Genomic DNA, 21,607 nt, shown 5'->3' with positions numbered 1-21,607 from the left:
CTGGCATGTGACCGGGTGATGCCTATCCCTTTTTCAAGTTCCTAGACAAAGCGCACAATGTATGTTATGGAAAATACGGAAAAATACCAAAAATAATGGTCATGAAAAGAGACAAGTAGCACGTGGAGAAATAGAAGAGCAAGGTTTCTTCAGCACTGCTGCAGCTCAGCAGAGTCTTCTCCAAAGGCTGACCACTGCCCTTTGATCTCAGCATCTTTTATACCGTACAGACTTCTGGTTTTCAGCACTTTCTCATGCAAGTAACCTTGAGTTTCCCCCCTTCTCTAGGCATCTCTGGTTCCTTCCATAGCTGCTGAGCAAGCATGTTAACAGAAAGAGAAACTGGCAGGTTGCTATTTTCTATTAACTGAGTTTTATCTATTAACAGAGATAGAAGAAACATCTTAGGAAGGAGCTGCTGCTTCTGTGGCATCAACATTAATGCGAAAACGTGTTAGAAATTGAAAAAACTCAAACATCCACCAGATCCTCTGAATGTGCTTGTTGTTTGTCCAAAGAGCCAAGATACCAAACACATATGTCTGTCATCTATCAGTCTATCTATATATCTATCTGTCTGTCTCTCATCTCATTAGTTTGTTAGGCTTCCATAACTGTCACCTGCTGGGTGGCTGAAACAACAAAAATTTATTTTCTCACAGTTCGGATGCCTGAAGCCCAAGATCAAGGTGTCAGCAGGTTTGCTTTCTCCTGAGGCCTCTCTCAATGACTTGCAGCTGCCCACCTTCTTGCTCTATCTCTGGAGGTATGTCTGAACTATTCTGCTTTTGACAAGATCTGTCCGATTGGATAATGTATATTCTAATGGATCCATTTTAATTGAGATAGCTCTATAGAGGTTCTATTCCAAATTCAGTCATTTTCCAGGATCTGCAGTCTCCAGGGCAGCATCACCCTTGCTCCCAGCTTCTGGTGTGACCAGCAACCCTTGGTGTTCCTGGGTGTGTACGTGCACCTCTCTGGCCCTTGCCCATCTTCATGTGACACTTTCCCTGTACTACTGTCTTCACAGATCACCTTCCTCTCTGTGTCTGTGTGTCCCTTCTTGGAAGGACACCAGCCCACTGGCCAGAGGACTCCCTACTTCAGCATAAGCTCCACTTAACAAATTATCAGGGCAGTGCCACTATTCCCAAAGCAGGTGACATTTTGGGGATCTGGCACAGAAACCATCCACCCCATGCAGAACCCACCAGAGGCCTCTGATCAGAGGTGACAGGATGTGGCTTGTTTCCAGAAGCATCTCTCTGACTGTGGGTGTTAATTCTGATGTGTCACAAGACTCCCAGTCCTTGCTGTTCTCATCAGTACCACTTGAGCCATAGGAACTAGAACAATCTTAATGCCCCCCCCCTTTCCTGACCCCTGTGCATTCCCTCTGCAGTCATTCTTGACCTGGTGCAGGATCAGCTGTGTGGTACATACTGCATTCCCACTAGTCCCAAGTGTCCATGCCAAATGACAAACATCCACTCCCAACTAGGTGCCAGCATTTCCAGCTGTGTCATCTGGGGTCCTCCAGGGATGCTGGGGCTCTGTTACCAGGTGGGAGCAAACAACATATTCCAGTTCTGGTGAATCATTTTTTATGCTTTTCTCCCTGAGGTGGCGGATGGCAGTGGCTCTTTCCTGTTTACTACCTCAGTGTGAGTCTTTGCACTCACTTTGGGACAGGATGGAGGCCCATGTAGTGGGGACAATTCCACTTACTGGTGCAGTGATGTTTGGATATAGGCCAACTTCTGGATCTAAGCACCACAATGCATGGACCCCTTGACCCTTCAGGAGGGCAGTGAAGTAAGTGTCCTGGAGCAGACCAGAGAGTGTGGGTGGACTCACACCATCATGGTGGCCATTCTTTAGGTCCATACATCTGTACATGAGAGCCCCAGTGTGCATCATTTTCTTTAGAATTAAAGAGACACATAGGTGACCCTGGGCCATGGGTACACCAATGCTCCTCAGGGCCAGTGCACTGACCACAAAGCCCAGGTTCTCTGCAGTCCATCACTAGGAGCTTCAGCCATCTTTATGCCTTCTGAAGCTGAGACACAGGGAGCTCAGCCATCAGGAGAAATGAGCCATGGGGAAAGGAGGCAGAGCAGGAACAACTGTACCGGGGATGTGCTCTCATCCAGGGAATGCAAGCCACATTTCTCCAGGGCCTATGTACTCAGCAAGGGCTCCAGGCTAGAGAGCTCCCTTCTCCTCTCAGCCCAGACACCCAGAGTGTGAGCACAAAGCCTTGGGCACACACAAGGACATTTCAAATAATGAAAAGATTACAAACTGTCAAGTAACTTCAAGGGGGATTATATCACTAATCTAAGCAATCTGTTGTCACGTTCCCAACGACTTAAACACTCAGGGGTCTCTCCAGGGGAACTGAAATAACTGGGCTGCATGAAATATCCACACAAATGACAGAAATACTTTTTTCTTTGGGGGTTCTGTGATGGCACTTCTGACCTTAAGGGTCCGCAGAAAGAGAGAGAGAGAGCCCACACATACTGACCTCTTTTATTGAGGAGAGATCATTCAAATGAGGCAAGGGGTCAGGATTCAGGGGCTGAGTCTAGCTTCATGATGTCCACTGTCAGCAGGTTGACTGACATCTAGGTAGGCCACACCCAAGGGCATAGTAAGAGAAGGGGGCTCACAAAGGGCATTTCCATGGAACATTCTATCCCAAACAGGGCAAGGGGTAATATCACAAAGGAACAGGTGAGCATAGTTCCACCCATGGGGCTCCAGGAAGGCACACCCATGCACGAAGACACATCTCCATTTTCTCAACCCTAAAGATGGGGCTACTCTCTTTGGTTACCCAAGCAACCAGATCACAGGGTGACCGGCAGTACCACACCTATCAAAAGGGGAGGCAAATGTTGGTCACATGCTATGTTGGCCTCCCACAATCCGGGTTCAGATAGTTGTTGTGCCTGGTCACTTTCCTTGGCTCCAAAATAACTGTACAACCCATCATTGGTTGTGATTTTCAGAGTTGATTTTTAAAAATTCACCTAGGCCTGGAAGATGTTTGTAAATATCTCACAGGAGCGAGGGTGTCAGAGTGAAGGAGAAAACCACCTGGAGGTCACACTTATGGTCACTTTTACTCCTTAAAAATCTGCAGAGCTTCCTTCCCCTTTGGCTAAGGAAAGTTGACCAACTGTGTCCTGTTGTGTCCACAGTCACATGAACACGTGTATGGATGTGCAATCTGGAAGGTGGCAACAAGCTCTCCTGTCCCAATAGTTGCCGCAGTCCAGCTGCAGCAAAATAGCTGGGGGGGAGGGGAGGGAAGAACAACTTGTGTACATTGATACAGCAGGAGTAGGAGCCGTTTATTGTAGGACAACAGAAGTATTTATACATTTCACACAGCTTATCTTAATTAGCATAAACTAGATACAGCAGTCAACCAATAAGGAATCTCCACACTTAATGGCTCCCTGGCGTTACTTCACAAACCACTCCCTCTGGCATTTTGCCAGGCGCCATCCTGACTTGTTTACAGACTCTAACATTTCCCTGGCAAAATGCCAGGTGCCATCCTGACTTGTTTACAGACTCTAACAAATAGTGGACAAGAACCCATGATTTCCAACTGATTAACACAACCCAGATTATAGGGTTAGAGCTGGGGATGCCAGGGAGCTTCCATGCCCCATTCAACCAACAGGCAGGTGGGCAAGGAGGTCAGGCAGGGAGGCAGGGATTCTCCCATGAGGCCTGGGAATTTGGAGTACAGGAAGCTCCCAAAAGAGTGAATCAATCATATTTAAAAACAATTTTTTTTGCATAAGTAGCTTATTGACATGGTTCAAGATACAAATCCTATGCAAGTGCCCTCAGCACTATCCCTCAGCCACCCAGTCTGCTTATCTCTCTAGCACGTTCAATGCACTCACCTTGCTGAGTGCACAGGGTACTAAGTCAGCATCAAGCTGATCACCTTCCTCTTTGTCTCTTTATCACAGATCTGGGGGGCCTCTTCCATCTTGGGAAATAGAGTGACATCTTTATCCTCAGCAGTACACTATGACCCACTGCAATGGCATCCACTATATTTAACCAGTTCCCACCAATGGATATTGAGGTAAAAGTTAAGAAAAAAGCAAAAAATGTACCACATGGTACCCTGAGGGAAATTGATATCCTAAAAATGACAGAAAAGGCTTCCCATTGGTGTAAATAGATTCAAGGATTCAGGGAAGACAAAGGCAATGGTTATATCCTCTGAGTGCATCTGGGGTCTCTGCCAACTATTCTGTAGCTTATGCCAGCAAAGAGAATGCTGGCCCATGGCAGGTTCCTTGTGGAAGTCCCGAGGTCCTACATTCACCAGGATGGACACCTGTGGTCATTATGGCCAGGGATTTTTGATCATAGACTTTGGTTTAGTGTGGTGTGTCTGACAGCACCTCCATCTGGGTTTGGATGAAATATCTGGAGATGGAGGAAGGTGGGATGAGTCCTGTCCACACTGAAGCTCCCTGACCCTCTGTTCCTTTCTGCAAGTGGTGCCCAGGTAATCCTGCCAATAGTCATGTATCTGAGACTCATAGAGGAGAGCAAATCCTAGAGTGAGGATGAGATGAAACCACCATGTAAGGATTCTGGCTGTGGAAATGTACAAGGCAGTGTTCCTCTAGTGAGCAAACTACCAGAGGTAACAGACGCCCTGTTTTCCACACTTGGAATATTCTACAGTTTCTCTGTGGAACTAGTAACATGTCTAATACTTGTTCAATGCCTCGCTGCTGTGGTAATGTCCTTGAGAGGAGGCTCTGTGCTAGAGTCTTATCAACCTCAACCTTAATCTCAGATACTTAACTTTTGGGAATAAAGGAACTCTCTTAGACAACACCAATGTGTCCCTATGCCTAAACCTGCCCACATAACAGTAACTTTATACAGTGAGCAATATGTACTAATGATGTCAATGACCTAAGGTAACCTGTGGATATAAATAAAGCTAACAGCTCAGATGAGCAGCACTTTTCCTTTGCTCCTGCACCTTGCTTCTATCTCCTTTTGTTTTCTTTACACCACTGCCCTTTTGGTTCACTGTACTTTCAACCTTCAGGCTTTTAGGGACAAGTGCCTGTGCCTCCTGATTCTGATGCTGATGTATACAGTAGCAGGGGTTCCTCTTGGGCAAATACCAGCAGGAAGGCGGCAGCAGCAGCTCATGCAATCACCATGCTGCTGCCCCCCATGCTGTGTCTGCACTTTAAGGACACAAAATATCCCAGGGTCACCCATCCAGAGTCCATGGTGGGAATGGTCCAAGGAGTTCCAGCCCTTCAATGACTGAGTATGCAATTTATGATACCAGTCCTCAAGTAACTTCCAACTAATAGACTTCTTAAGTACTGGGTGAGAATTGCCATCCTCATCTCCAGCACACCCTGGGCATAAGACAGTCTTGGGGATACCACGGAGCTAGGTCAAATTGGAACTGGCCATCCTGTGTCCCACTCACCTGCCTTCTGAGGCTTGCCACCTCCTACCTCATTCCCATCTCCCCTTCCTACCATGCAGGGTGCCAAATAAGATAGTTGCTCATCAAATCTGAATTTCTGAAAAATTACAAGAATCTTTAAGGGACGAGTGTGCCCCATGCAGTGTTTAGGTGTTGTACATTTCATATGGCAAGACCACTGTTAGGGCAATCTGCAGGGATGGGCTTGGAGTTCAAAAGAGATAAACAGGACACCCCAAAGCCATCAGAGCTGTCATGTGACTCCAGCCTTGGCCAGCAGTCTAGATATGGGCAACCTCCTGCCCTTGCCCATCTTCTGGGTGTGTGCCTTGATTCCATCCAATGATGGCAGTGTGGTACTGAGGGTGCCTGGTGACTTACTGAGACTGGCAGGGCAGCTTCTCAACTCCTAGCCTCTACTTTTAGTTTCCTCATTTTCAAGACATCTTTTTCTGTCTTTAGACCTAATAGGAAGTGATCAGCTCAGTAGAAGATAGTCCCTGATAGTGTTCTGTTGAATAGTGCCTAGATGGTGACACATGGCACAGAGCATGCAGAGAACTCCATGCAGAAGTTTGTCCAACATCTCTTAGTTCTTACCCCAACGGAGATTTTCCTACAAACACTAGTGTTGCTCCCCTGTGCTGCCTGGAGAAATGGCTCAGGCCCAAGGAGTGTGCCAACTGACATAGGGACAGTTGATCTAAGCATCACAGCACAGCTTCAGATTTTAGCCACAGAGGGTTGTGGGCATGACTTATACCATCTTGTGCTTCCCTGCAGTCACTTAGCACCTGTGTGCTGGGCATCTGTTGGCAACAGGATAATCTGCCTGTGTGCCGCACATGGAAGGTGCCCCAGTCACATGTGTAGGACAGCCATCTACATGCTGGGTAGGCAGCCCCTCCCTAGGCTTGCAATGGAAAGTGGGTGCCAGCTTACAGGGGGTGTGAGGACTGACTGTACAGGTGACACCAAGTGACTATGAGACCATGGAGCCCCATAGGAACACTTTATAAGGGCCTAGTCTCACCCTAATGAGAAGCTCTTCTCTAGTCATTGCATCTGGGTCCCCTCAGCTCAGGAGCCTCCTGGGGTCCAGGCAAGTTGGCCTTTGTCCTGCTAGGCTGAGGCTGCTAGAGACCAGGGCAGCAGTTTCACCCAGACAGATGTGTGAGTCCAGCTTGTCACTCAGAGTAGGCCCCACACCATGCCAGCTTCCTGAGTAGACCCCCAATCCACTCACACTGTGTGGAGGAGGCTAAGCAGGAAGCAGATGAGGAAATGTGACTCCTCTGCTAGAGGCTCTGAGTGCCCACAGCCACTCCCTGTCCTGGCTTCCTCCCCCTGACACAGGTACACAGGGACTTTCTCTGTTTGTTTCACCCTTTTTTAACCTTTTCCACAGATGTCTTTGTGGCTGTGACAAGCACCCTGGTGAGAGCCTGGAGGAAGGACGCTCACAGCTTCAGTGGTAAAGGATGGATGCTGGGTCCCAGGCCACCCAGAGCTGCCAGCCCACAGAGCTTAGGGAGTATCGAATTTGTGATGGACTTACAAGGAAAACTGTTAAATCTTTTTTTGTTTGTTTGTTTTTAATTTTCGTTGTTGTCGATGAACCTTTATTTTATATTCAGTGCTGAGAATCGAACCCAGTGCCTCACACATGCTAGGCAAGTGCTCTACCATGGTGCCCCAGCCTCAGCCCCTAAACCATCTAATCTTTCTCTTGGTTTCCATGTGAAATGAGATTATTCCTAATTTGCAAAGGAGATTTAAAGCCATGGGTTGCTGCAAAGCACCATGAAAAACTAGGCCATAGAACACCCAGAAAACCATTTGCTAGAACAAGGTCTTGGTATAATACATTTTAGTGAATCCCTTAGCTGCACTGGTATTCTTACCAGCTTTGATTTGGCTTAGAGTATCAATCTTAAATGCTCATGGCCCAATTCCCAGGGCTCAGTAACAAATACAGACCTTGAGCTTGAGTACTTGCTCAGAGCAATTAAAAAAGGCAAGATTTTCAAAAATAAAATGTGTCACAATATATTACAAAATTTTGTTAATGATGAATTTGTGCCTAGAAATAATGAAGTCAAGAATACACCATAAAAAGGAAAGGCCTGTGTCAACAATTGGGGCCATGGCTATGGTAGTCTGCAGGTCACTGCCATGTGCTGAGGCTGGCTCTGAGGTCTCTTATGTCCAAGGCTAAGACAGAAGCCTGGGTCCCATGAGAGCTATTACTTGACAAAAGTCAGCATAGCAGCATTTTTAAAAAGTTGAAGTTCAGGTATTACATTGTAAAAGGGTTTTCATGTGGGCCTAAGCAGGGAAGATGAACCAAGCAGAGTGGGCCCTATCTTGGAGCGGTGGCTTGGTTTCTTTCTATGGCAGGGTGATAAAAACCAAGGGCCCTCTCTAGGGATGTGGCTGTGAACAGGTTTGAGCAAGGCAAGCTCCTGGGGCTTGAGCTTTTGAATGGGTTGGGCTTGGTCATTTCCTGCTGCCTCTCCAGGAGACTGGAGCCTTCTACTCCTCAGTCTGCACCCCACAGCCTCCATAAAGCTGCTCCAACTGGCATTATTTACACTGCAAGGTAAAGCGCCCAAAGTGTTTTACTGAAGTGAGAGAGATGCTAGAGAAATACCTGATACAAAATAAGAGTGAGAGAAGACTCTTCTAGTTTCATGTCCAAACCAAGAACAAGAGAGGACTTTTCTTCAACCTCCATTTCCAGGCCCAAGTCTAGGTGGCTGCCTTGTCACTGGGCCCCAACTCTAGCCACCACAGAACACTGTCTCAGAGATCCCTGAGCACTTTGTCCCAGGCCTGTGATACAAAAAACCTGAATCTGGGGCTGGAGGTGGCACCTCTTTTCCTCCCCAGAAGAGGCAGGGAATGCAGGAAGGGGTGCATCTGCTGGACTGTGAGTCTGAAAAGGTGAAAAGTCAAGGGTCAGTCCACCCTAGGCCTGACGCCTTCTGACAGACTCCAGCATGTCAGCTCCTGAGGGCTGTGGCTGGTGATGGGTGCCCCAGAGTGGGCAGAGTTTGAACCACAGGTTAACAGAGGGGCTCAGAGAACCCTGTCCTGCAGGTTCCATCTGGTGACATGTCTTTTTGGCTTATTTATTTACTTATGTATTTATTTTTATTATTATTCTGTTCTGTTTGGTAACCAGGATAGAACACAGGCACACTAAACAACTGAGCTAAGTCCACATGATTTATTTATTTATTTATTCATTTTTAATTTTGAGACAGGGTCTCCTATGTTATTTCACTACATTGCTGAGGTTGGTTTTGAATTTGCCATCCTCCTGCTTCAGCCTCCCGAGCTGCTGAGATAGGACAAGTGTACCAACATGTCCAGTTCAGCCTGGTGTCTTAAAAGCATATCTCTTGTCCTAATTTATAAATGTTTCCAGGCCACATGTCCTTCAGCTTGTCGCTATGGGTCATCTCTTTCACTGGGGAAGACTGACAAACAGTGCACCCTCACCTCTCTTCCCTACTCCCTGCCTTTTTCTTGATCATTCTGTTTTTGAACATTAGGTCAAATGAAAACCTACCAGGGCTTTCCCACCAGTTGCTTTGCAAAGTAAGAATTTTCACTCAGGAATTCACAAGCCTACTCTTGTCCACTGTGCTTTGTTGACATCTGCCTACCCGGCACTTCAGGCAGAATGAGCCCTCGTAGGAGAAGGGTCCTTTCTTTCCAACTTGAGGCAGAGCTGGGTTCTCCTAATCTCCAGCTCTGGACCTGAAATGTGACCAGTGACAGGGGTGGAGACTTTGAGAATGTGACACCACATCCACAAGAACTCACCCGCATGTGAACCCGGAGTGCACATGTGGTTCCCATGTTTTCAAGTGCATGCCAGATCCATGCACGCAACAAGGAGGAAAGCATGACATCCTGGAAGCAAATTCAGGATGTGCCCATTGGGTATGGATAGAGACGAGGGCCTCATGCACAGTCCCTTGGTGAGCAGTGCCATTGGCCATGCTGTCCTCCATCCAGAGCTCTTCACCACCCCTCCCTCCTCTGCCCACCCTCCTCTGGCTCCATTTCAAGGCCCGGGGTTCAGTGAACATATTGATTTAGCCTCCCAGCAGCCTTTCCTGAGACTCAGTCCTGTTGGTTTAGCTTCCCACCCTAAGCCCACAGATGCCAAGTAGGCTTATCTCGCCCCAGATGATTCTTGTCACACAAGGAATATATCTAGTTGACAAACTAAGAAAAACAAGTATTTATCATGAAAAGCCAAGCATTGCCCTGGATACAGCTGAAGAAACAGTGCCCAGAAGAGCAGAACTTTTCTCTTGAGAAGGTTCTATTCTTCACCCTACTGTGCAAGGAGTCCATGGTGGTCAGCTGTGGTCAGGGCTACAAGATAGAATCATGCACTGTTGTGTGTGGGGAGGAAGCACCCAGCTTCCCTGGCAAGGAGAAACTTGCAGGAGGAGTCCAGCCTGTTATATCAAAAGAGTTGACCACCACAGATACAGCCTGGAACCCAGGGCAGTATGTGGCCCTGGGGTAGATCATTGCTGCACAGACACCAAGTTAAGGACGGTGGGTTTCCTCTAAGCAACATGGGACACTGTGCTAGTTTCCTAGGTGGTGATCTGAAGCAAAGTACCACAAAAGTGGGTAGCTAAAAAGCGGTAACCTGGATCCATATGGTGGATTGACATCTCCTCTCCTGAAATGCCGTGCAATCCCTGTCCAGTACCTTTCGCAATTAATGAGATGATTGGGGGTGAGGGGCTGTGTGGCAGGGGGTGAGGCACCCACCACTGCTCCTGGTAGGCTGCCCCTGCCCACTGCCTAGCTCTTCCTTCCCTGCACACAGTACCATGAAGTTGATGTAAGAGGACACTGAGACGTCCCCCGCCTTCTCATATGACTTCTCCAGTAGTTGCCACCCATCAGTACACAACCCACAGGAAGGGGTTTTGGTCAAGGTCACAGCTAAAAGTCATGTCTACACTGACTCAAGGGGAGACTTCATCCACCCAGGTCAGGGGGAGTGAGCCTGTTGCCCTAAGTCAAAGCAAGTGAATGCTCTATACTGGCTCAAGGCAAGTGAGTTCCATCTGCACTGGCTCAGGTATGTGGGTCTCTCTACACTGCAGAGGGAGGCACAGTGCTCTAGGCCTTGGAGAGGATGGAGGTGCACCCCTGCCCTCATCCTGAGGCCTCACCTTTCTTTAAATCAGCCAGTATTTTGACCTTTGGAACAAGAATTTTATGATACAATTAGTCTGAAACATATTTATTCAGAAACATCTCAGAAGAATGGGGAAAAGGATCCAGGGCAGAGCAGGGCAAAGTGTCTCAGGCAGAACAGTCTGACATCTTCCACAGGTGGAGGCAGAGGAGACTCAGGCCCTGTGCTGGCGTCTCCTGGCTCAGCTCTGCACTCCTTGGAGCCTCACTGTTTATGGACATGGCACATTTCTTCTGTCTTTGAAGCCACTTGATTGCTGAGATGGTCTGCAGCAGCAGAGGCTTTGGGCACAGGTAGCCGTCCTCCTCCTCACCCGCTTCAAGGCATTTCTGTGGCCATGGCCTGGGCCTGTGGGAGTATCTTGGGAGGAATGGCTGCTGCCTGTCCTGGCCCACCTAACAAACATCGTCCAGGGATTGGACGTCTAGGCCCAGAGTCAGACTACAAGGCTCCCCTGGGAGTGGGGCCCTGCAGGCAGGAAGTGGAGAGGAATGGCAGGCAGGCTGGCACATCTGATGCCCTTATGGCCTGGCTCTTGGGCCTCCTCAGGCAGCTGAGTGTCAGGGGGCAAGGGGCAGGTGCTCAGAGCAGGCTCGCTGGCGCTCCTCTTGGGGAGGGCAGGGCCATCAGAGAGATCCTCAGGGCATGGATGAGACATGACCCTGGGAGGCACAGGCTTCCCCTGGAACGTGCACCCTCCCCCTTCTATTTCTGGGGCTGGAGGATCAGGTAGGTTGCCATGGCCACTTGGAATTTTCTCTTGGCCAGAGACACCCAGGTTTTGTACATATCAAAGCCCATGTGAAACAGGATGGTCATGAATGTGGTGGGGTCTGGGTGTTTGTGTTTGGGGAGTGCCTTGCTACAGTGATGGGGTACATATGGTTCACCCTGCCTCAGCCATGGGTGCTGTAAGATTTGCTTGACCTTAGGCCACTTCTTGGGGTTCACATTAAGTATTTTGTGGATGAGCTTTCCTGCTTTGATGGGAACAGAGTAAGGGACAAGGTACCCTGAAAAATGTGCATCATTAGAAGTCCTTTCATCTGCCTCATCACTAATAAAGTCTTCCCAAATGCTTTTATTCAAATCACTAAATTTTCTTGAACTGGACCTCAACATTCATACCAAAAGTCTGTGCCAATGGAGGCTGCCATGTAGATGGTGGGAATGAGACTAAGCACACAAGCAGTTACAAATGCTCTTCTGGCATTCAGACTGCTAGCCTTAACCTCTTGCTCCACCAGATTCACACTTCAGCTCAGACCTCAGCACCCTACCTTCCTCACACCTCCTCTGATGTTCTTTTCTGAAGAGCCTGCCCCCTATATAATAGGATATGGGAACTTTTGATTCAGAAATGGTAGGAACAAAACTGAGCCAAGGTTTGGGAGCACTTGCAGGCAGGGCTTTAATTGTGGAATAAGTAGGACTTCCACTGAAGGGAAACAGCATGATGAAGGAACCAGACAGCTTCCCTAACAAAGGGAGATGGAAGGTCTTAATTGATATTCTGGGGTGGGCTAGGGTCTGGTAGTTTACCACTGGCTCAGAGCGTGGTTCCCAAAACTATTTTTTGTATGAGACTCAGACACCAGGTAGTATCAGTAGAGTTGTCCCAGGATTGGCTGAGCTACTCTTGAAGCTGCTACCATCATCTGTGCAAATGTCCTGGCCTTGTGGCTTGATCTGGGTCCAAAAATAGCATAGAAGGACCTTGGATGCTTGTGCTGCTACAGCTGGTGGAAAAGCACCAGGGTGGCAGAGTAGAGGAAAACACATAGCAGCTCCCGCCACCAATCAGTATGTCTACAAGCAGAGCTGAGTGGAATTGACCCAAGTGCTAAGGCAGCAAAGGGGGCAGAGATTAGAATGAAGACAGAGATAACCAGCCTTTTCATTCCATCCCAGTCACCTATCAGACACCTACGGCAGGTCCAATGAAGTCAGTGTTTTCAACAGAAGTGGCCCACAGGTCCCTGAAATGTAACCTAGGCAACCTTTATCATTATAACCCACATCAAAGGTGTCATCTACAGTAAAGCTACTAGGAAAACAATAACGTATCCACCCAGCTGTGTGACCTCCAAAATTAGTGATTTTTAAGTTGACTAGGAACAGGCAAAGCTAGAGGATTTGCTTCGGTTATTTCCCCTAGTAATAATTCCATCTTGTGCAAATATTCAGCTTCTGTTTTCATGAAAGTCTTGCTGATGGATCTGTGGTGAAAAGCACACAAGAGTAGAGAAAAATATGCTATGCTACAAAGGGTGACAGTTTATTGTACCCAGGAGTTTGTCATTGTCTCATGTTTTGTCTCCCAAAATTCTCAAATCATCATATAAACTGATCACACTCTCCCCTGAAATCCTTGTTCCAAGTGCCCTTATTTCTTCAGAAAATACCCAGAGTGTCATACAGAGGAGGGAGAAGGATGATATTGTTTGATGTGATTTATCCCCTCAAAGGTTCCTGTAATGGAGGCGTGGTCCTCAGTGTGGAGATGTTGACATGGAGGGAAGCTTTAAGAGGTGGGGCCTCTCAGGAGACAATCAGGTCATGAGGGCACCACCCTTGAAAAAGATTAACACAGGTCTCAGGCAACTGGGTTAGTTCCTGTGAGAATGGGCTGTTATATGGGAATCTGGCACCTCCACCATCCACTTGGCACTTATGCATTGCTCCCAACGCTATGATCTCAGTCACCATGAGTCCCTCGCCAGAGCCAAGCAGAAGCCAGCACCTTGCTCTGGGCCTCCAGAAATGTGAGTTAAAAATCACCCTTTTTAAAAAATTCAAGTTTTCAGCCCCAGGCATTTCATTATAGCAACAGAAAACAAACTAAGACAACGATGAGTACCAAACCAGCAAGCCCTTGCTTACCAACCAACTTCCTTTCCTCACCTCAGTCCTAAGTTCCATGTTCCCTGATGCTCACCAATTCCATTCTGTCACCACAGCTTGGGCATCACAGGGAAAGAGGACCAGGTGCAGAATGAGCATGAGACTAGCAGCAGTGAAGCCAGAGGGCGACAGTGGAGGTCCTCCCCATCACGCCTTGAAAAACAGAACCTGGCCCATCAGTTTCTCCCTGTAATGCTGAATGCTACAACTGCGTTGCCAGCCAGTAACACAACTGGCTGCAGAAAACTTAGCACCTTTTTTTTATAATACTTGCCATGAAGAAATCCACCTGGTATGTAACCACACAGTTGTTATAAACCACCTTACTGTGAATGGTTAGGTATACCTCTGACCCCTGGGAGCAATTTCACTTTACAGGCAGGGGGCAGTGTGTGTGAATATATCCATTCCCCATCACAACACAGGAAAGTAGAGATGCCCGTGGAAAAGGGACTGACTTCTCACTGGCCCAAGTTACCCACTCTCCCACCTCCATGGAGTCTTCCAGAGAGCTCACAGAAATTTTAGAATTTTGAGCTCCCCACAGGGGGTTCCTGAGATGAGCTCTCACCCCTCACCCCTCCTCACAGCTCTGCATTCTACTCTAGACTCCCACTAAATATGGGATGAGATTTTCATGCCATAGTGGAGAAGAGAGAGGCACCACTTATCTTCTTATGCCTGGAGAAGGGCCAATGGTGATGGCAGTTATCTGCCCACAGTGAAGCCATGGGGTCCTTCCCAGCTGCAATGGGGTGGGTGACAGCTGATCCCCAACAAGGTTGAATGAACCCAGCAGCCAACGTGACCACAGACCCACAGAGAAGGGCCATTTCAGATCCTGGAAAAACATCTCACATGCAAACAGTAGTGAACATGGGACTCCAAAATGGGCCCTTTATTTCTGAATTGTTACACTGCACTGATAAGGTCACTTGGGTCACAGGCACATGGTGGAGTGTCGGAAGAAAAGTGGGTCAGAGGGTGAAAGCAGAGGATTGCACCCAGGGATGACTGTTTCCTCACAGAGAAGAAACTCGGCCGCAGAACAGAATCCCTCTGGTCCTGCTGTGCTGGATGAAGAAGAGGAAGGGGTGGTCTGCGCAGAAGCCCAGAGTTAAACTTTTGCACAGCACCATGAATCTACAGGCTGTGGCAGCTGCAGCTTCAGTACCCTCCTCATTGACCTCCACAAAGGACTTGTGCACGACCTTGGACAGATACAGGTCTTTCCTGGATGACATTCCAGAAAAGTCTGCCCTGGCCTCATCGAAGGCATCGGTCATGCCCAGGCTGCGAAGGACTTCCTCCAAATCATAATTTTCCTGTAGCTTAAACCGAGGGAGGAAAACCTCCACCTCCTCTTCGTCCATCAGGTCTGGGCTGGTCCACTCTATGTATTTCTCATAAGTAAGTTCCTTCTCCACCTAGAAGGGAGTTGAACATGTCAAGACCAAGCTCGTGCTGTCACACAGGGCCACGTGCAATAATGGAGATGCTCCATGTTGTGATTGCCAGCCTCACCTTGGCCAGAGGTGGTGCTAGTGGTAACCAAGGTAACTAGACAGAGCTCAGGGACAGCTCTGCAGGAGACCTTACCTAGCATCTGCAAGACCCTGGGTTCCATCCCAGCACAGATACAAAAAATAAAATAAAATAAAAGGCCAACTGGGAACTGGATTGGGGAAAGCAGCTACACCAGAAACCAAATGCCCTTCCCCTGCCATCACGGCCTCGTTATGGCTTAGTGCTCCTTACCGTTTGCAAGTCAATGTGTTCATCGGGCAGCATGATGATCATATTCAGCTCCTCGCTGATGTAGGGAAGGACCAGAATCTTGGTGAATATTTCCCCTATATAGGTCATTTTAAAAGTAGACTTCTTAAACATCATTTGCACAGGCTTCTCCTCATTCTGGAAGGAAATGGACAACTGTTAAGTAGAAACATGACCCAGCTGGCACATTGGACTAATTCCACAGAGGTACCCCTGTGGGCCCCAGGAACACTCTTGACCCAGCTTCTAGGACAGGCCATGAGGTTCCTCCTAAACCCCTGTTATGGTTAGACACCAAGTGTTCCCAGAGGCCAGTGTGTTAAAGGTTTTATCTACAGAGTGGAGCTATTGGGAGGCGGTGGAACCTTTAAAAGGCAGGGCCTAGTAGAAGTTAGATCATTGGGGCAAGTCCTTGGAGGGGACTGTGAGACCCAAGCCCTTCCTCTCTCCTTCATTTCCTGACTGAGGTGACCAGTTTTGCTTGATCAACTGCTCCCAACTCTTCCATCCACCACCCCCATGCCTAAGAGCAAAGGGTCTGCCTCATCATGGATGGGAAACTTAAATTTTGAGCTCAGATGAATCTGTCCTTTTTAAGTGGATTATCTCATTATTTGGCACACTGAGAGAATGCAGACTAACAAACTGCCCAACACCAAGTAGCCCAGACTCACACACAGCACCTTTCTTGGTGACTTCACCTAGTCTCATGACTTTGAACTTAATCCACGAATTTACAGTTCTAGCCGGGACCTCTCCCCTGGACCCCAGGCTCACATGTTATACTTGCTGCGTGACACCCACACTTAGACCAAAAGAAAGTCCTAGTGTCACACATGACTGTGGGCTCCTTATATCCTCTTCCTGCTCCACCTACACCTCTGCCCATCACAGTTGGCAGTGACACCATGCATCCAGTTGTCAAAAGCCACGGTGCGTCCTTGCTCACGTCTTTCTCTTACACTCTGCATCTCACTCCTTAGCAGATTATGGTGGCTCTACCTTTGAAGTACAACCAAAACCTCATCTGTTGTTCTTTCTTCCACTGCCATCACCCTATCCCTGGAATACAGAGATGCTCCATCCCTCAGAGGGATCCAGTGAAACATAAGTCAGATCACACCCCTCTGACTGGACACCCTTCCATGACCCCCCTCTCCTAGGAGCAAGATCTGAAGTGCTCAGTACATCCTATAATCGCAACAGCTCATCTCCCATTCCTTGTCTCTCCTCACCTCCTGCTACTCTCCCTCTGCTGGTTCCTACACTCACAGGGGTCTCTATAGAAAACAGGGTCATTCTATCCCTCCTCTGTCCACTCATCCCTAAAACCTAGAGAGTGTAGCCTTTGCCTCTTCCTGGTCTTTACTCAAGTATCACCCTCTCAGTGAATGCTTCCTTGATATACCTGACCTGCAACTGTACCCCCAACCAGAGCTTCCTGTCTGCTTCCTTTGTGTCTCTGCAGCACTTACCACTGCTTAATAACTACTAATGTCTTATTTAACATTCTTGTCTTTCACTCAAGAAAATGTAAGTTTCATGAGGCAGACATGTTCAGCTAGTCAATACCTGGCACATAGTAGGCAGTCAATTAACATCAGCTGAATAAATGAATAAAAAACTGATGAGCAGAAATAGCAAAGGGCCATCCTCAGACCATGAGAAAAAGACAGAGGACAGTGACCACATCCTACCCTACAATACTGCTTAACTCATGAGTACTCCACAGTTTGATACCAGCAGATACTCTGAAATTTTTTTTAATTCCATGCAACAGGCACAGCTGAGGGAGCTCCCTAGTTCTCTGGCACAGCACACCATTCCAGATCAAATGGAATAAACCAAAGACATATCTGCTGTCACTTTCTGTGTTTGCCTTGTCGAACTTGCCTGAACTAGACCTCAGCCACAACAGTCTCCTGCCCTTGGATCCTCAGACATGTCCTTGGCAAGAACTTGGCACACTTTTTCCACAAATGGGAGGACAGTAAATATTTTGGCATTTGTGCTACAGACAATTCCTATCATAACTACTCTATTCTACTGTTGTGACACATATAAACAAATAAGTATGTGTGTGCACCAACAAAACTTTATCTGATAAACTTGATATGGGCCAGCTTTGACCCACAGGCCTCAGGGTGCTGACCCCACCTTATTCAATTTCTCTGCATTCCCCTCCAGGACCCAAGGTCTCCAATCTTATAATAGAAAAGAATCCAATCTTGGTAATTTAATGACTCACTAAATATATAATTATGTTAGTAAGCTTAATCTCATTTAGAAATGAGGAATTCAAATAAAAATCCTTATCAACTCAAAATCCATGTCCCTGGAGACACCCCTGCCACACACTCTGTGGGCTGGTATAGTCAACCCCTGCTGCAGCTCCACCCTCTCCCTCTACTGCAGAAAGCAAGGTAACCTTCCTCACCGCTCTGTATCGAGCAGAAGCCACGTGAGAGCAGTTCTGGTTTCCCTCTGAATACAATGGCAGAACCTCCAAAGAAGGCCTTTTGCTCTCCATCATCTGTCCTTAGAGCTCCATCCTGCCTGGACAGTGGAGGCAATATCTGAGCCCTCCTGTGAGCACAAGGAAGAGGCCACAGGCTGAGGGGGCAGAGCAGGGAGAGCTGGTTCCCAAGAGCCTCACCCCAGTGCCACATCAGCACTGGGTTCTCCTCTCCTCTGGGCCTCCTGGGGGGTGAGATGAGCTGTGAGCTGAACTGCAGAGATCTGGGGTTTCCGTTGCTTACAGTTGAATGAAGCCCTAATATACATCTTGATAAAGAGAATTTCAAGGAGAAAAAAATCATATTTAGGGAAAGGACAGTTCATTTCAGAATAAATCTCAACACAAAATGTATGTGTTGAAAAACTGAAGGTTCAGATCCAAGTGGACAAGGAAGATCTAACTTATGGTCAGTGATCAAGAACACATTAGTCCACCCTGTCTGCTTTGCAGCATGTAAAAAAAAAAAAACAAAACTCTATAATTAAAAAAGACTTTTAAAAAATTGGATTCTGTGAGAGAAAGACACCAGGCCATCAGCAAACAATACCTTCCAAGCTGAAGGTGGTTAAACTCAAGCGTCTAATTCTGTGTATGTATCCCTTTGCTTGTTTTTAAACAAAAATATGTACTGGTGTTATCCTTACAAACAAAAGAAGACTGAAGATCAGTGACTGGTTCAGTATTTCCTGAGCACCAGCTATCATAACTCCTCAATAACTTCCAACTGCCTACAGGTCAAACACTTATGTGACAGCCATCTGCCCTGGGATGGTTTTTCAACAAAAATGAAAAGTCCTTCAACCACTGCTATGTCTTGTACAGACCAGCAGGGGGCGGAGTGACAGCTTAGATAAAGGGGCAGATACTAGGTGTGGCTTCCAGAAGGGACACAGCAATTAAGAAAGGAGTGTGAAGGTACTAAAGGAAATGGGGAGGATCCAGGTCCACGGGGACCCTCAGACACCAAATTTGGAGTTTGAACTTTATCTCAAAAGTTATGAGAAGCCAAGAAAGACCTAAAGTTAACCTGAGAGCTACACCATCAGATTTGCCTTGTAGATTAACACACCAGAGAAAGTAGGGCAGGTGATAGTAAGGCGGGGGGGGGGGGGGGGGGCCTCCGAACAGAACCCTTGGTGACATACAAAAGGAGGAAGCTCATGAGACAAAGGCTCCAAGGCATGGGGATTCCTTGCTGCAGGGCTGTCCTACGCCATGAAAGACACAGGCTCCATGTGGTGGCCTTCATGATCTAGAAACCAACAAACACAGGCCCTATGTCTGGGAATTTCCTTTGTTACTATGCAACATTCACCTTGCTGACTTTAAATGGTCTCTCCTGGGTGAGCTCTTTGTCAAACTGTTTATCCCAGTTTCCTTTGAAGTAGATGGCATTCACGAGAACCAGTTTGGTGATTTTATCCAATGAACCTGGAGACAGCAACTGTGTAATTTTATCTGAAAGGAAAAATTAAAGAACCAGTTAGCTAAGAGTTTGCTGATGGTTGTTTCAGTGATGATATGGAGAAGGACCCACCTCCTCAAATGGTCAAGCACAGAGATAAAGGATCACATATGCTCGAAATAATATAAATAGATATTTGTCATCAAAACAAAGCAATATCCCTGGTATTGAAATACATGTTCTAGGAAGAAAAATACCATCATTTGAATAAAATGTAAAAGGAAAAAGTAGATATTAGTAAGTGAATTCATACCACAAGAGATAGAAAGAAATGATTGGTGCCTACAAACTAAAGAACTTAAAATACTGTTACAAGGAGTGATTATAAATTTAAACTTAAATGTTTGAGGTGCTGATATGTTCACCCTGATTTAAACATTACACACAATATATATGCATTGGAGCATCATATATAGTTTTGTTATTATTTCTAGTCCAGCATATCGAACAATATTATTTTTGTACAATATACATGATTTTGTTATTATCAGCTAAAAATATTTAAGATTTTAAAAAGATGCTCTTTATAAATGTAAAGCACGGTTTAGCCAGACATGGTGGTACATGCCTGTAATCACAGAGGCTTGGGAGACTAAGGCAGGAGGATTGTAAATTCTAAACCAGTCTTAGCAACTGAGGCCCTAAGCATCTTCACAAGACCTTGTCTCTAAATAAAATATTTATTTAGGACAAATATCCCATTACATTATTTAAGGATGTGGCTTGGTATTTAAGTCCCTCTGATTTGAATCCCTGGTACCAAAATTGAAAAAAAAAAGCACACTGTTTACATTAAAAACCACAGGTACAGGTCCATGAGGATACCACCAAGCAACTTGCAACAATGCATGAAAACTGGGGAGCATGAGCTCACACTGGACAGGACACAGCTGGGACCTGTCAGGTGAATTTTTCTTTATGCAATTGGTGAAAAGAAAAAACAAACAACAGCAAAGACATTACAGTGTGGATTGTTCTGGAAGAGGGGTGCTGACTAGGGGGAAACATCATGGATACACTGAGAAGAGCAGGGAAGAGCTAGAGAAAATGTCATCCACTGACAGTATTTCAGAAGCAGATTTTTAAAGCCTGCAATTATTTGAGAACAAAAACATCATTCCTGTATATATTTGACAATGTTGTGAAGGAACTGACAATAAGACTGATGTAAATACTACTAAAAACAGAACAACAGGCTTGGACTGTAGCTCAGCGGTAGAGCATCTGCTCAGCATGCCCAAGGCCCTGGGTTGGACCCCCAGTACTGCAAACAAAGAAACTAGCAATGCAACTACAACCCCACCATCACCAGAAACAACAAATAAAAACTATGTTTTTACCTTCTGTCTTTTTAGCTACCCAGGTGTTTATGTGTTTTCTGGACTCCTCTGTAGCATTCAGAAAGTCAAGCTCTTCCATCTCTGCTTGGTAGAATTTCTGGCAGGAATCTTTAAAAGACTAAGGCAGAGCAACATAATTGCATGGTTCCAAAATAATTAACAAGTGTACTTCTTTGATGTACCAAAGCAGAAAATAAAAAATGTGCTGATTTAAAGATATTATTTACAAATAAATACATAGAATGAACATAAAACCAACCTTCTCAGTTTTGGGCCATCTTTAATGTCCCTAATATCAAATAAATTTCATGAATGGCTGGATCTTTATGTGTTGGGGTTTAAGTGTGCAGAGTTTAGCTCCCTCAGCCTGACACTTTGCAAAGAGCTGTGGCTGTGATTTAGGTCAGCTGAGGCAAGCCTCAGCTAGGAGGAGGAAAAGTTCTCTTCCCCTTATCGCAATTTACAAGCTCTGCATGGTTTGGCCTAGAGGAAGAAGCTTCCTGCATACTGGACCTGGGAACAGTACATTCGGGGATTAGATAATGTCTACAAAGAACTTTGGGAGGGTACTTATCAAATGAACAGGAACAATCTGAATTTAGCTCTGTGTACCCGCTGAGGCATGATTTTTGGGCAATGCGGGTAAAGTGTTGCTGAAGAATTGCTTGCTTTGTTAGAAGAAGAATATAAAAGGAACTTACAAATAAACCTCAGCATGCAGTTGCAATTACTGCCTTGGCCCTGCATCCCCTGTGTCCCGGTGATTTCGCGACCCTTACCCAGGGACCCGAACACACTAGACGTTCACATTTATGGGAGTTGCTGAGCCTCAAGAAGTAACTGGGAGGAA

At 46.6% G+C, this 21,607-nt stretch overlaps 1 protein-coding gene across 1 annotated transcript in view; it reads right to left on the bottom strand.

Moving 5' to 3' along the window:
* The window catches only part of LOC308649282 (serpin B9-like), a 39,949-nt gene extending 19,083 nt beyond the window's left edge, over window positions 1-20,866 (bottom strand). The window contains exons 1-4 of the mRNA XM_081294924.1: window positions 20,758-20,866; window positions 19,268-19,410; window positions 15,417-15,572; window positions 14,685-15,085 (exon numbers count right to left, since the gene is read on the bottom strand). Coding sequence (XP_081151050.1) covers window positions 14,685-15,085; window positions 15,417-15,572; window positions 19,268-19,410; window positions 20,758-20,836 — 779 coding nt within the window. The 5' untranslated portion in view covers window positions 20,837-20,866. The remainder of the gene's footprint in view (window positions 1-14,684; window positions 15,086-15,416; window positions 15,573-19,267; window positions 19,411-20,757) is intronic.
* Between the last annotated feature and the right edge of the window lie 741 nt (window positions 20,867-21,607).

Source organism: Spermophilus citellus, assembly GCF_964194105.1.
Source record: "Spermophilus citellus genome assembly, chromosome: 5".
Classification (NCBI taxonomy): Eukaryota; Metazoa; Chordata; class Mammalia; order Rodentia; family Sciuridae; genus Spermophilus; species Spermophilus citellus.
Note: the sequence above shows the minus strand (reverse complement) of the source record. Positions and strands in the feature narration are given on the sequence as shown.